This window comes from Cordyceps javanica, chromosome 4 (genome assembly GCF_051103115.1).
Source record: "Cordyceps javanica chromosome 4, complete sequence".
Lineage (NCBI taxonomy): Eukaryota > Fungi > Ascomycota > Sordariomycetes > Hypocreales > Cordycipitaceae > Cordyceps > Cordyceps javanica.
In genome coordinates this window covers 1580451-1593491 of record NC_139298.1, presented here as the reverse complement: position 1 = coordinate 1593491, position 13041 = coordinate 1580451, and the positions used below count along the sequence as shown (strand labels likewise).

General features: G+C 54.9%; 3 protein-coding genes across 3 annotated transcripts; 1 reads left to right on the top strand and 2 right to left on the bottom strand.

Moving 5' to 3' along the window:
* Window positions 1-69: 69 nt before the first annotated feature.
* On the bottom strand, window positions 70-1376 carry V2A60_006365 (malate dehydrogenase MDH1; the record flags this gene model as incomplete). Its single annotated transcript, XM_083257659.1, has 3 exons — window positions 70-905; window positions 1050-1167; window positions 1323-1376. 3 exons carry the CDS (start codon window positions 1374-1376, stop codon window positions 70-72), a joined length of 1008 nt encoding a protein of 335 aa, XP_083113785.1.
* Window positions 1377-2575: 1199 nt separating this feature from the next.
* On the top strand, window positions 2576-4288 carry V2A60_006364 (putative zinc finger motif, C2HC5-type-domain-containing protein; the record flags this gene model as incomplete). The annotated part of the gene is made up of 1 exon (XM_083257658.1): window positions 2576-4288. One exon carries the CDS (start codon window positions 2576-2578, stop codon window positions 4286-4288), a length of 1713 nt encoding a protein of 570 aa, XP_083113784.1.
* A 977-nt stretch (window positions 4289-5265) lies between these two features.
* Window positions 5266-6442, bottom strand: V2A60_006363 (CDP-diacylglycerol--inositol 3-phosphatidyltransferase; the record flags this gene model as incomplete). The annotated part of the gene is made up of 3 exons (XM_083257657.1): window positions 5266-5661; window positions 5753-6129; window positions 6232-6442. 3 exons carry the CDS (start codon window positions 6440-6442, stop codon window positions 5266-5268), a joined length of 984 nt encoding a protein of 327 aa, XP_083113783.1.
* Window positions 6443-13041: the final 6599 nt, after the last annotated feature.

The window sequence follows — 13041 nt, the reverse complement described above, 5'->3', positions numbered from 1 at the left end:
TTGATAGCCATGGTACGCTGCCCAGCGAGACCACGGCTATTTTACACCAGGTTGGGGTAATGGGTGCATTTAGTTGCCGGGGTTCTGGGCAACGAAGGAGACACCCTTCTCAATGTTCTTCTTGAGGTCGACAATGCAGGCGTCGAGGAGGCCCTGCTCAGTGGCATCGACGTTGCCGACGGGAAGAATCTCCTTGACACCGTCGGGGCCGAGCTCGACCTTGGAGCTGAAGAACTCGATGCCCTGGTCCTTGTAGAGGGGAGACTCAACAAAGGTAGGCTCAATGACCTTCTCGCCGGCAGCGGCGCGGAGGAGAGAGTCAGCCATGCGGGCACCAGCCATGGCCATGGAGAGGGTGGCAGAGCCAGCGCCGTCCTTGGCCTTGACAACCTCGTCACCACCGAACTGGACACGCTTGACGAGCTCAGCGTTGGAGCTCAGGTCGGGGTGGCTGCTCTGGCTGAAGAGAGGGACGATGGTGACACCGGAGTGACCACCGACGACGGTGATGTTCTCGTCCTTGGGGTCAGTGCCCTTGATGGCGGAGACGAAGCGGCTGGCGCGGACAACGTCAAGAGTGGTGACACCGAAGAGGGTCTTGGGGTTGTAGACACCACGGGCCTTGAAGACCTCGGCGCAGATGGGGACGGTGGAGTTGACGGGGTTGGCAATGACGAGAGTCTTGGCCTTGGGGGCAGACTCGGCGACGGCCTTGGCGAGATCACGGACAATGGAGGCGTTGGTGTTGAAGAGGTCGTCACGGGTCATGCCGGGCTTGCGGGGAACGCCAGCGGGGATGAGGACAATCTCGGCATCCTTGAGGCAGGCGGCGAGACCCTCGGGGGTGGGATCGTAGCCGGTGACGGTGGACTTGGTGTTGACGTGGGAGATGTCAGCAGCGACACCTAGAAGGGGAGAGACTGGTTAGCCGGGTCGCCCGGGAGCAGCAGCATGCAGCTGGACGCATTTGCGAAGCGTCAATTGCCATCACGGGAGCCATGGCAAAGTGAGACAATGCAAGGCGGCAGCAGGGTTCATATTTAACGCACCAGGGCCACCACGGATGTCGTAGAGGGCGAGGTCGGTGACACGGGGGTTCAGCTTCAGGAGCAGGGAGAGGGGCTGTCCGATACCGCCGGCGGCACCGAGAACGGCAACCTTGGAGAGCTAGAAGCCGGTGATGGGTTAGCAATCGCGTCGACGGGAAGCGGCAAAGGCAACGGGCAATGACGCAGGGGTCAAGGAAGGGACGAGCTCTCGGCGGCGTAGTACCGACGAGGGTCGCACGCTCAACAGGCGAGGAGGTGGGAAGAAAAACGTACGTTGCGGGCCGAGGCAGAGAAAGCCCGGGTCTGGATTCTGGAGGCGGCGAACATGGTGACTGGTGAGGATGGGGATTGAGGGTGAGAGGATGCGAGAGAGGCAATTGAGAGGGAATACAAGGTTGAGTAAGTACTTGTCGGAAGTGGTTGAGGGAAAAGGCGTTCGGGTCCGTTGCTCGGTCAGATGGGGCCCTTGGCTTGTGCTGGCCTGCTTTCTTGGCCTCTTTTGTTTGGGGCGGCGCAGGTGAGAAAAAAATGCGGAAAAGCCACATGCACTAGCCTCTTTGTGGCTGCGTCGGTCAGGACGAAGAACGGGCATAGCTCGGCGGTGCTCGGCTAATGCCCATGCTCACCCTGCATCTATACCAGGCTATTTTTTTTTTTTTAATTCTCTTCGTCGAAGCGGACCCCTGTTACCAAATATTACTACTGGCCCAAAGTAATTCGGGGCCAATGACCACACCCTCGTCGTTGGCGGGCCTTGCCGTCATTGTCATGAGTGGGCGCCTACTGGTATTACGAGCCCAAGCTTGGCCATCACCAACACTGCATGCGACCGTTGTCCATGCGCCGGCGTCCTGAACGAGACTGTGCGCAAGTTGCCAGGGTCAGTACTCCGTACTTGCGGAGAACTTGTAGATGCGCTATTATGTCTCTACTACTCCGTACTTAAGTAAGCACCCATACTAAGTAGTCTCAGTACACAGTCCGTATGCATCACGGCTGCTCCCATGCAAGTGACGTTGTGCGAAGATACCTGCAATGATTACCTACAACATCTGCCCCGTAACGAAACATTGAGAAATCGTTGGAATCAATTTGCTAGTATTGCCATGCCAAGACCTTTTCTTCTCCTTCATTTTGCCTTTGTTATTTCCACAAGTACTTAGTATTTCCACCGCCTTGGCCCATGACTAACGTGACGTCTTGAGGTAGGCATCACTTACCCTGGCGCAGACGCAGGGACACCCTACAAATTGAAAGAGACAAAAAATCCCACTGTTGGCAGATAGGTGGCTAAAAACACAGTGGAAATGGTCCGACAATCTCAATGGCAAATCGCTACGTGACCTGCGCTTCACCTGTGCCCTCTCTCACCAAACAGCTCCTCTAGTGCCATCGGCGAGTGACGCATACTGGCGGGGCGGCCACCAGCACAAACGCAACCTCGACGACAAGAATCGTGACTTTTCTTCAACAACAGCCATCACCACCGCCATCACATCACATTCATACCGGCCGGCCAGCACACCATGTCGCGGGCTCAGCTGTCGCAGCTGCTTCCGTTGCCAGATGACGAGCTGCTGCAGGTGCTCGACTATGCCAACACGCTCTCCAAGTCGGACGCCGCATCCCACTTTAGCAACCTGCTCGGCGACTCGCCCCTCGCCGTCGACTTCATTGCCTCATTCAACGCCCGCCGCGAGACGCCCGCCGCTGCCTCTCCGAGTGCCGCCCCGTCTGCCGCCGCCTCTTCTTCTTCTCCCGGCCTCGACGCCGTGCCCAGGTCGAGGCGCGGCGGCCCCAAGAAGAAAAAGGCGGCGCTGCACACTCCGCAGGCCCGCCTCGTGGACTCGTATGTCGGTCCCTCGGGGACGGTGTACAGCAAAAAGGACTCGGATCTCGACTACATCACGCAACGCGCGAGCGCACCGACGAGCAACCAAACGTCGCGACCCGCCTCACCGCCCACCAGCCAGCCTTCAAAGTCGCAGCCGCAGCCGCAGCCGCAGCCTCAGCAGCAGGCAGCGCCCAAGCAGCACGCCTCGTCCGCCGGCTTCCTAATCTCCGAGTCCCTCGGCAAGCCCAAGTCCAAGTCCAACCCGAGCACGCGCAGTTCCACGCCGAAACCCGGCGCCGCCACCACCACCACCAAGGTCTCCATTTCGGGCGGCAGACCCATGGCCGGCCAGTCGACGGCCGTGGCGGACCTCGACGCCGCGATCCGGGCCCTCGAGGTCTCGACCAACCCGTCGCTCGACGACCCGCGGGCGCGGCGGTGCCTCTGCGTCGCCACGCGGCACCCGCTGCAGACGGCCGCGCCCAACTGCCTCTCGTGCGGCAAGGTCATCTGCGTCAAGGAGGGTCTGGGGCCGTGCACCTACTGCGGCGCGGCGCTCATGACGCCCGACGAGGTGCAGGTGCTGGTGCGCGAGCTCAAGGACCAGCGCGGCAAGGAGCGCATGGCCGCGCACGCCAGCGCCCACCGGCGCGCCGAGGTCGCGCAGAAGCCGGCGCCCTTTTCGCAGCCGCGCGGCCACTTTGGCAGCGCCGTCGTCGAGGCCGGGCCCTCGCTGGCCGAGGCCGCCGCCAAGGCGCGCGAGCACCGCGACAAGCTCCTCAACTTTCAGGCGCAAAACGCGCAGCGCACCACGGTCCGCGACGAGGCGTCCGACTTTGACGTCTCCGCCGCCGTCGCCGGCACCGGCGGCGGCAGCATGTGGGCGACGCCCGAGGACCGCGCGCGCGAGCTCAAGCGCCAGCAAAAAGTGCTGCGCGAGATGGAGTGGAACGCCCGCCCCGAGTACGAGAAGCGCCAGCAGGTTGTCAGCATCGACCTCGTCAGCGGGCGCGTCGTGCGCAAGCTGGCCCCCGTCGAGCGGCCGCGCACGCCCGAGGACGAAGAGGACCGTGACGCGGGCCGGGAGACGATCCTCTCCCACAACGCTGCCGCGTCGGCGGCAGCAGCATCCCGAGATGGCGGCGGCGGCGCATTCAGCCGCAACCCGCTGCTAGGCTCCCTCATGAAGCCCGTCTTCCAGCCGCCCAAGGGCAAAGAGCCGGCGGCGGCGGATAGCAGCAGCAGTGCAGGGGAGGACAAGGAGGCGGCGCGGCAGCGGCGTCAGCAGCGCAAGGGCTGGCGCCGGGTGCAGGACGACCAGGACGACAACGAAGGGCTCATTCTCGACGGCGGCATCCATGGCCACACGCTTGGTGCCGCGGGCGACGAGCCAGCCTGCGGCTAATGCCGGATATCAAAACAGCTATTTCCTTCTTTTTTTTTTTTTGTCAATTATGTGACGGGCGGGCGTTTGGCTCTTTTCTGGCAAAAAAGGTACGGGTATACATACATGCTTATAGAGGTTTCTTATCAAGTGATTTACATGAAGGAAAAAAAGAAAAGTTGAGGCACGCGGCATCTATAGCATAAAGGGAGCGATACAAAGGTACCAATGACAACCTTTTGATAGTCAACAACAAGACGCATTGCACATGAACATGTCAACATTCTTCTAATTCGAACTCTGCTCGGCAAACTTTTCTTCTTCTTCTTCTTCCTCTTCTTCTTCTTCTTCTTGGCAACCTTTTTTCTTCATTGATTAAAAGTGATATTGGACGCATCGGCGCCTCTCTGAATAGATGAGGAGGCTATTCCGACGACAAAGTACAAATGTATACAAATGTAGCGCAAAACAGCGGTCAAAAGTAAACGACGAGAAAATAGTAAGAAAATAGTCAGAAAAAAAAAGAGGGCGCAAGACCGTGCTTCAAACAAAAAAGCTTGCGCATATTTCTCTCTCCATGTAAAACAAAAAAACGAGTGACACAGAAAGGAACCGTCCAGTCTTCTTTTGTTACACCAAATCCTGCTCTTCCATCTCTTGGTCTCAGAATGTCCCCCTTTTCTTCTGGCTCATCGAGCAGGATCAGTTCGTGAAATCAGTCCCGGCGTGGCGTTAAAAAAAATCAGAACCCCGTTGTAGTGTTCCTGCCATTTAAAAATCCCGCAGAAATGTAGAAATAATGCAAACGTCAGAGGGCAGCTGACAGGTGGCGGGAGTGCTCACTCCCTGTTGTTGCCAAATTGGGTCTCCAAAACAAAAGCCCAACATGCCCAAAATGGTTTATTTTGTGTACATTGTCCGATGGCGCGAGTACGACATTCGTCTCAGCAAAGGGTCTTGCGTCGTAACGGCGCTGTTGTACATGGTACTACCGGCCCTTACACGCGCTTAGCCTTGGCCTTGCGAGGGAGGCCTTGGGCCTTGCGGGCTCGGATATCGACCTCGGCAAGCCACCTGCTGGCCTTGACGAGCTGGACGACATTGATGACATTCTTGGCAAACATGACAGGGAAGCTGATACCGGCGAGGATCCAGGGAACGGTCGAGTCCATCTTGTTAGCGCGGGCGAGCTCGAGAGCGGCGGCGCTGTACGGGTCGGGGAAGAACTGCTTGAGCAGGGAGGCGTTCATGGGAGCGCCGGCCTGGATGTGGGTGCCGCTGGACTCCTCGACCGACTTGATGAGGTGAGGGGACAGGAGAGGCGAGGAAAAGGACAAGAGGTAGATGGCGATGAAGAAGAGCTCATTGAGGCCGCAGAAAATGAAGAGGACAGTCTGGTGTTGCGTGCGTCTGCGGTTAGCAAAAAAGTTTCGACGGGGTGGCGAGGGGAGCCTTGGGGTGGGCAGGGAAAGGGGGCTTACGAACCTTGTTGGTGTAATAGAGATTCAAGAGCCAGCTCTTGCTCTTATCAATGTTCTTGTGGCTTGAGTCGGCACCGCCAACGACAAGAGTGACGTACATGTGCATGTAGTGGCTTGAAAAGTCGAGGGCGATGAGAGCCTGGAAGACAATCGCCCAGCGGGGAAAGGCCGATGACAGGAAGACGAGCAGGCACGAGGTGGTGCAGCGATCGGTAACCATGTCGAGGACGGCGCCGAAGCGGGTCGACTGCTCAAAGAGGCGGGCGGCGTAGCCGTCGAGGGCGTCGAGCAGACACGAGATGCTATACAAGACTGCGCAAGTTCGCGGGTGGAGGGGCATGTAGTAGAGCGAGGCGATGGCGAGAACGATCCGCGAGTAGCCTGAGGGGTGCGGGAGCAATGGTCAGCTTTTGGTGGACTTGAGTCGCCTCCGGGGGAGGGAGGGTGTGTGGTTCGGCCATGGGCTGGGGCAGGAGGGCATACCGATTAGGTTGGGCCAAAAGAGGAAGATGTTTTCGCGCTCCTCCTTGTCGTCATCGGTGTTTCTGGCGAGGGCATCGTCGTGGGCGTGAGCAGAGCCGTTGCCGTTCATGGTAGTGGTGGTGGCGGCGCTGCCGTTGGTCTGTTCATCGTCGGACGGGGATTGGGCGTCGCGGTTGCGCGCGGATCGTCTTCTTGTCGAGCGGGCAGACATTCTTGACGGCAGGCAGAATGAATGCAGGGATGATAAAAGTTGTCGGAGGCCGAACACGGTATCGAGAAATTGAGAACACGGTATCTAGATATTGACCTAGGTTGATGGTGGCAACCCGATGGTTCCGGCAGAAGGGCAGGGGTCGTGAAAGACCCAACGAAGCTTCTTTCTCTTTTTTTTCTTTTTGCCTTGCCCTTGATGGGCAGAGAGAACAGGGTTGGCGCACAGCTGCGGGGGAGATGTGTGCCCAATGTCGACGATGAATAGAATGGTAAAATCGAAAAGCACTGGAAATCTGGAGATGGCGAATTGGTGGGAAAGGAGTGAAGATGAAACGAAGAAGGTGGAAGGTGAAGAATTAAAGAGAGAGAGGAGAGCTTCGAGGTGTGGATGGGGATAGCAAGGAGGGAGCCGGCTGAAGGTGGCAAGCAGGCCAGTTAGGTAGGTACTGATAGCTGTGCAGGCTGCCACGCCACAGCTGCAAAGTACGTAGATGGAGAGCGCTATGTGAAGAGAAGGGGGGGATTATCGGGTTCTAGTCATTTATTATTAATTACTCTTCATCCTTTTTTTAATACATCTATTTATCTCGTTACTCTCTCAAGTTTTTAGATGTTTCGCACAACGGCGTCGCGTCTCCCCTTTCAAGCTACTTAGGTACTTACACAGGACCCCTATTTTTGAAATCTGCATGACGCACCCCGTTTGTCCTTATTACCGTCATTACGAGAGACATATATATATGAAAAAAACAGCAAAACAATCAAAGTGACCTGCCCCCCTTTCGTCACAACACAATGACCTGCCAACGTTGCTCCGATACAATAGAGATTTGCCAACAATGATAACCCCTCCTCCTCTAATACGCACTAAAATGAGTACCAACCCGCTCCGCCGCCCGACGCCGCAAAACTTTCAATCCAACGAGTGAGCCCGTCCTTAACCCACTTCACCTCGCTTTTTCGTACTTTTTTGCTGTACTGACCGGCTAACATGGATGGGCCGCGGGGAAGGGGGGGGGGGCTTGCCTGATTACATCCGCCTACCTTGGGTAACTACATACTTTCCAGTAACTCGGTGCGCCCCAACCCAGAACCAAGGCAAGTCGCCGAGGTATCTCTTTGCCTCACGTTTCGCCAGCCTCACCACCACTTACATGCCCCCCCCCCTCAAGGTTATGGAGAGAAAAACACCCTGCGCCAATGAACATGCTCGCAAGCTCATGCGCCGTAAACCCCAACAATGCTGCCTGATAAACAGATGTGTGCGCGCAACATTTCATTCGTTGGCTACCAAGGTTTTTTTGCTTTCGGCTTGCTCGAGCGTGCCGCGCCGCGCAGTCCACCCCCCTCCACCACCGACCTTTCCGTCCTCCATTGCTCACCCTTTCCAAGGCCTGAGCTGTACGCTGATGATCCTTTTTTTTTCCGGATGGCGACGCCCAAGAGAGATCAAGTTGGCATTCATCGTTTCATCTCGCCGCGTGGAGCTGCCAATCTACTCTTGTTCCGATTCTCCCCAGTGCCCCGGCCTCCACATCAGTAATCCCGTCAAATCAAACAATCGACCCGATACCTACAAGGGAGATGGACTCTCGTCTACTCCGTACATCCGCGCCCTTTTCCACGGACGATTGCTCTGCCTCCACTTTGCATCTCACATGCTATTTCCCTTCCCGCCGCGGCTCGCCATAGCGGCGCGGGGAGGATTGCGGGGACCCCTCTGTTATCAGGGCGTTGTAATAAGTACCAGTAGTCCTGTAGATGAACCGACGGGCTGGGCTGGCCATTGATAATTAAGTATCAATTATAACTACCCCAAACCCACCCACGTGCTGCTTTGCATCTGTCGACTTTCTCTCCGGAAAACGATTGACCTCTTTTCAACGGCGCCAGGTCAACTGAGCGGTCAACAATTGTCAATGGTGATTTTTATAAAGTAGTATATAGTCCCGTGCGGCACATTTCCGCAAGCTAGAAACTAGAGTCTGGCCAATTAGGATGTTTCTTTTTTCTTTTTTCTTTTTCTTTTTTTTTTTGCTATAATCCCGCGATAGGCCAGTGAGTGCTACGATGAGGCGTGGCCGTAGGTATCAGAGATTTCTATAGCTAATAGTTCATCAGGATAATAGACATGGAAAAATACATTCTCGGACCAATCCTTTCATCCCTGATAATGACTCAAAATATATGCTTGCCATAGACCTGCGCACTGTTCAATCAAGTACCGCCAGACGTGGTGGTAATGGCCCACGACTGAAGTGGCCAACCAGGGGGGAAAACCCAGATGGCGTGTAAGGTAAGAAAAGTCTTCAATTTTTTTTCCGAACCCGCGTGTGGAGGTACTGACGAGATATCGGGATCAAGGTACATAGTAGTGGCGCGTGGGCGACGTCTGGTTCGTTATACGTGTGCTGACTATAGGTAGTTGATGGTTTGATAGAATTACATCATTAGATGCCATAGATCAAAATCTGTACGATAGTATATTCTTTTTCGCTATAGAGAATAACCCAATGGCTAGTTACTACTTTACTAGGGACTCCTTGCTACCTAAATACCTCTACCCTCCTGTGTTCTTGGGTACTATAGCGTAGTACATAGTAGGGTAACCAAATCTACGTGTAGCAGTAGTTGGTCAATCAATTCATAGTCTTCCACGTGCTATACTGTGCTATACTGTGCTCAGTAACATCAATACCCTGAAGATCTGTTGGCCCAGGCTGGTGTGGTAGCAAGGGAGGTCGTCCCCACGAACCGCAGTAGACGCCATCGCGGTGTCGGCTCCTTGCCACGGCGCCAGATCTGGAGCGACAGAAAGAAATATGATGAATCAGGTGATAGAGTGGAAGCAGCTGCCTTTTTTCAACCAGGTAGCACACACGGATTTTTTCTCTCTCTTTAATACACACACACTCTCTCTCCCTCTCTCACACACACTCTCTCTCCCTCTCTCACACACACTCTCTCTCCCTCTCTCACACACACTCTCTCTCCCTCTCTCTCTCTGTGTCTCTCTCTCTGTGTCTCTCTCGTCAACAAGGATCAGCGGATTGCTAAGAACGTACTATATCACTGTCACTTGCACTTGCAATCTCACCTCTTTCCAGTCATCTTGTTGCTTGCCACTCGCCTCCTTGATTGCCAAGGATACGGAGCAAAACATACCGCGACGTTGCGCTCTTGTTGTCACTTGGGCCTGTGCAACGTGAGCTTGCAAATTACGATATCGACAAGACAGCCAATGGAGAAGAGTAAATCACGGTTCATCATCATCCCAGGGTCTTTGCCAGTTGCTCCAAAGTCATTCTAGACGTAGCCGGCTCACTCGGAGCCGCGGGCCATCCTGTCCTGGTCACAGATACGGAGCCTCTGTCCTGCCGGTTTGGCCATTCACTCGGCCTCGCACATGGGAAAAGTCTTTGTGACAAGCATCAACCATGCATATATCTTGTACAAATAAAAGTCTCGGAGCTGCAGCGCCGATACTCTGGCAAGACACGGCAGATGGCATTGTACGTTGGGTAGCACGAGACGGGAGCTTATTCTTTGCCCCTCCGTACATGTATCACAGTTTTTGACTGCTTGGTCTATTTTGGTCTCCATGCTAGACTCGTATTGCTATCGGATATGAGTCGCGCGCGACTTTAGGCGCAGGGCCATTTCTCTTGCCCCAATACTATCGCATATGGGCCGTTGGCAATGTCTTGGCCAGCATCCCGGAGCTGCATTCACAATGAGCGCAATGCGAGCACCCCTCATGGCATGGGTTGACCCCGGTCTGGTCATCTATGTTGCCTCAAGAATGAGTGCAACTCGGGGATTTATACACGGAAACACTTGTTTCACTCCAGAGGCTACGAATATAGTGGGCATCGGGTTTGAATAGTACGATCCGCATGACGTGGCCCTGGCGCATTCACCCGGCATGACTTGTTGTTTCAGCAACCATCGTTATTTTGTGGCCAATTTGCGACAGCACCATGACGATGCTGGCATCAAATCATTTACGTGATGGTATGTCGCCGAAATCGATATACCCGAGGACGGTCAGCTTGTACGAGAATGTAACTGCAGGATGCATCCCCGCCCCGGCTTAAGGTCATGAGAGAAGAACAGGGACGGACGAGATGGGAGCCGCCGGGTTCCATGCCGCATTGTAACGGAGACTAGAGGCGCTTTGGTATATAGGTAGTACCATGTATCGTTCCAAGACCGTTGCACTGGGTTTGGCGTCAAAAGCAATGACTGCATGGCGGCTTGGGCTGGGGTGGGTGAAGAGCCTTGTGAAAAAGTTTGCATCTTTGTGCGATGTGACAAGAATCGTCGAGTAGGGAAGCGCCGAGGAGACTCCAGATGTCGCATTGGAGACATGCGGCTCAGGCTGGGCAATGTCAATTACGGGGATCGAGTAGGCCACGTCAGAAACGTCGAGACGCATGTAGTCGTGATAAGAGTTTCGGGATTGAACGATGCGAAGTTGCAGGAGTGGCTCATGGCTCTGACGCTGCTAAGATTTTCTCTCAGTATATTCAATCCGACGGTAGGTCATACTTAAATGGCGGGGCCGTAAACGGCCGGGTCCTCAACGGCATGTACTCCGTACAAGATTTTGAATGCCATGTCCGACTTGCACTGGCCACCGTAGGAGTCGGGGACGTTTCGTCAAACAGTGTTTTGGAAGGGGGGGTGGCAGGCTCGGTAGTTGGCAGTGTTTAATCGCGCATGGCGTCTTAGTCTTGTCTGATGTCTCACATCCTAGTACTGGCAATCCTGCTGCATTACTTAGTAGCATGGCGATTTTTCGTGGAGCTGTGTCAGTTGAATCAACGACGCCAGATTCTAGTTGGTGGCCTTGATGAGTGTGGATGGATGAGCGGTGCAGTTGCAAGAAAGAAGAACACGTCAGCGTGTGAGCCGTCCGGCCGGTCACTTGAGCCAGTTAGAACGAGCGGGAGACGAGCTTGGATCCCCAGACGGGCCGTGAATATTGATTGAAGCCGACGGGTGGTGGATGGTGGATGACGGATGGGATTTTGGTATTGTTGAAATGGTGTGTACCATGATTCGGTAGGTTTCGCAGCCTTGAGGCTCGTCTCGTAAGTATGCAACTTGGAGGAGAGAGGCGAGAGGGTCGTTGGCGGCAGGGGTGCGCGGGATAGATGCTTGGTAACTACCTACTTATCCGTGCCTGCCTACCCAGGTAGCAAGTACCTGTTGGAGGGTCAATACTTGATAAGTGGCGATTTATATGGCGGCTTGGCCGGCCGGCCGGCTGGCTGGCTGGCTGGTTGGCTGGATGTGTTGATGGAGGCGCGGTTTGGTCCGCACAAAAGGTGGATGGTTGATGATGGGGATGGCGGGCAAGGTGGAACAAGTTTGGCTGAATATCGGTGCCCATGCGTATGGAGTGTTTGTACGTTTTGTTGTAAAAGATGGCGGCGAGTCTGGATCGTAGTGGTGGGTGGTGGATCACGGAGCCCCGCGCCCAAGCAGGCAGGTGGTGATGGTGGTGGTGGTGGCCAGGTCTGGCGTTGTGGAGGCGGAGGAGTCGGGTGTCGATTGGATAGGGAATGAGGTATCGTGCAAGTCACTTGTGCATTGGGCTTTTGTGATGGCAGAGTCGAGGAGCAGTCGAGGAGGAGGAGGGTTGATTGATGATGATGGTGGTGGTGGTGGTGGTGGCATGGAAACACCTACTTTGGACAGGACGAGATCTGCAGCATGATGCAGCACTGGACGACTGCCAGCTGCCAGGTACAGAGGGACGACGAGCGAACAGGCCAAGGTGTGTTTGGGGGGTGTTTGGGGGGCGGGGTTAGGTGTCGCGAGGTATACAGTGGGGTGTACATGCCCTACTACGGTAGTGGTTACCTGGCACTGGGTACCTACCTACCCAATTACCTACATGTCAGGTAAGTAAGTAGTTAGTAACTTGGGTAAGTAAGTTAGATAGGTAGGCTGGTAAATAGGTGGTTTTTTTTTATATTACCAGTACCACGTATCCTATCAATCTACCCTGCCAAGGTAACGGTCTAATCCTTTTCTTTTTCCCCTTCTTTTTCACTAGCTGTGCCTCTACTACGTTTTATCCTACCTACCCTGCCCGTCTGCCTGTCTGGTTGCTTGTCTGATTGTCTGCTTGATTGCTTGCTTGATAAGTAAGAGGTAGGTACTTGGTTCAATACGACGTACCTACCTCCCTGCCTCCCTTGCCAGACGCTGTCAACTGAGGCTGCAGCATGTGGCTGCAGCAAGGTGGGGTCGTCCGCAGCGGAGCTTTGCTGCAAGCTAACAAGCAACAAGCTACCAGTAACAAGCACAACGAGGTGCAAGGTGCAAGGTGCAAGGTGACAGACTCGCAGGACGGACAGGTTTGACAGGCGGCATCATAGAGAGAGCTAGTCCAGCTGGACAAGCATGCTTGCATGCTTGAGCATGCAAGCGTACCAACTAGTCAGGCAGGTATGGGTATCTGATGGATATCCTGGCCGACTCAACTCGAGCTATCGGATGTTTGCCGGCTTGGGCCGTGGGGAACTGTCATGGTTTTGCAATCCGTACTCTGAACTTTGTGAGTTTTTTTTTCTCCTTTTCCTT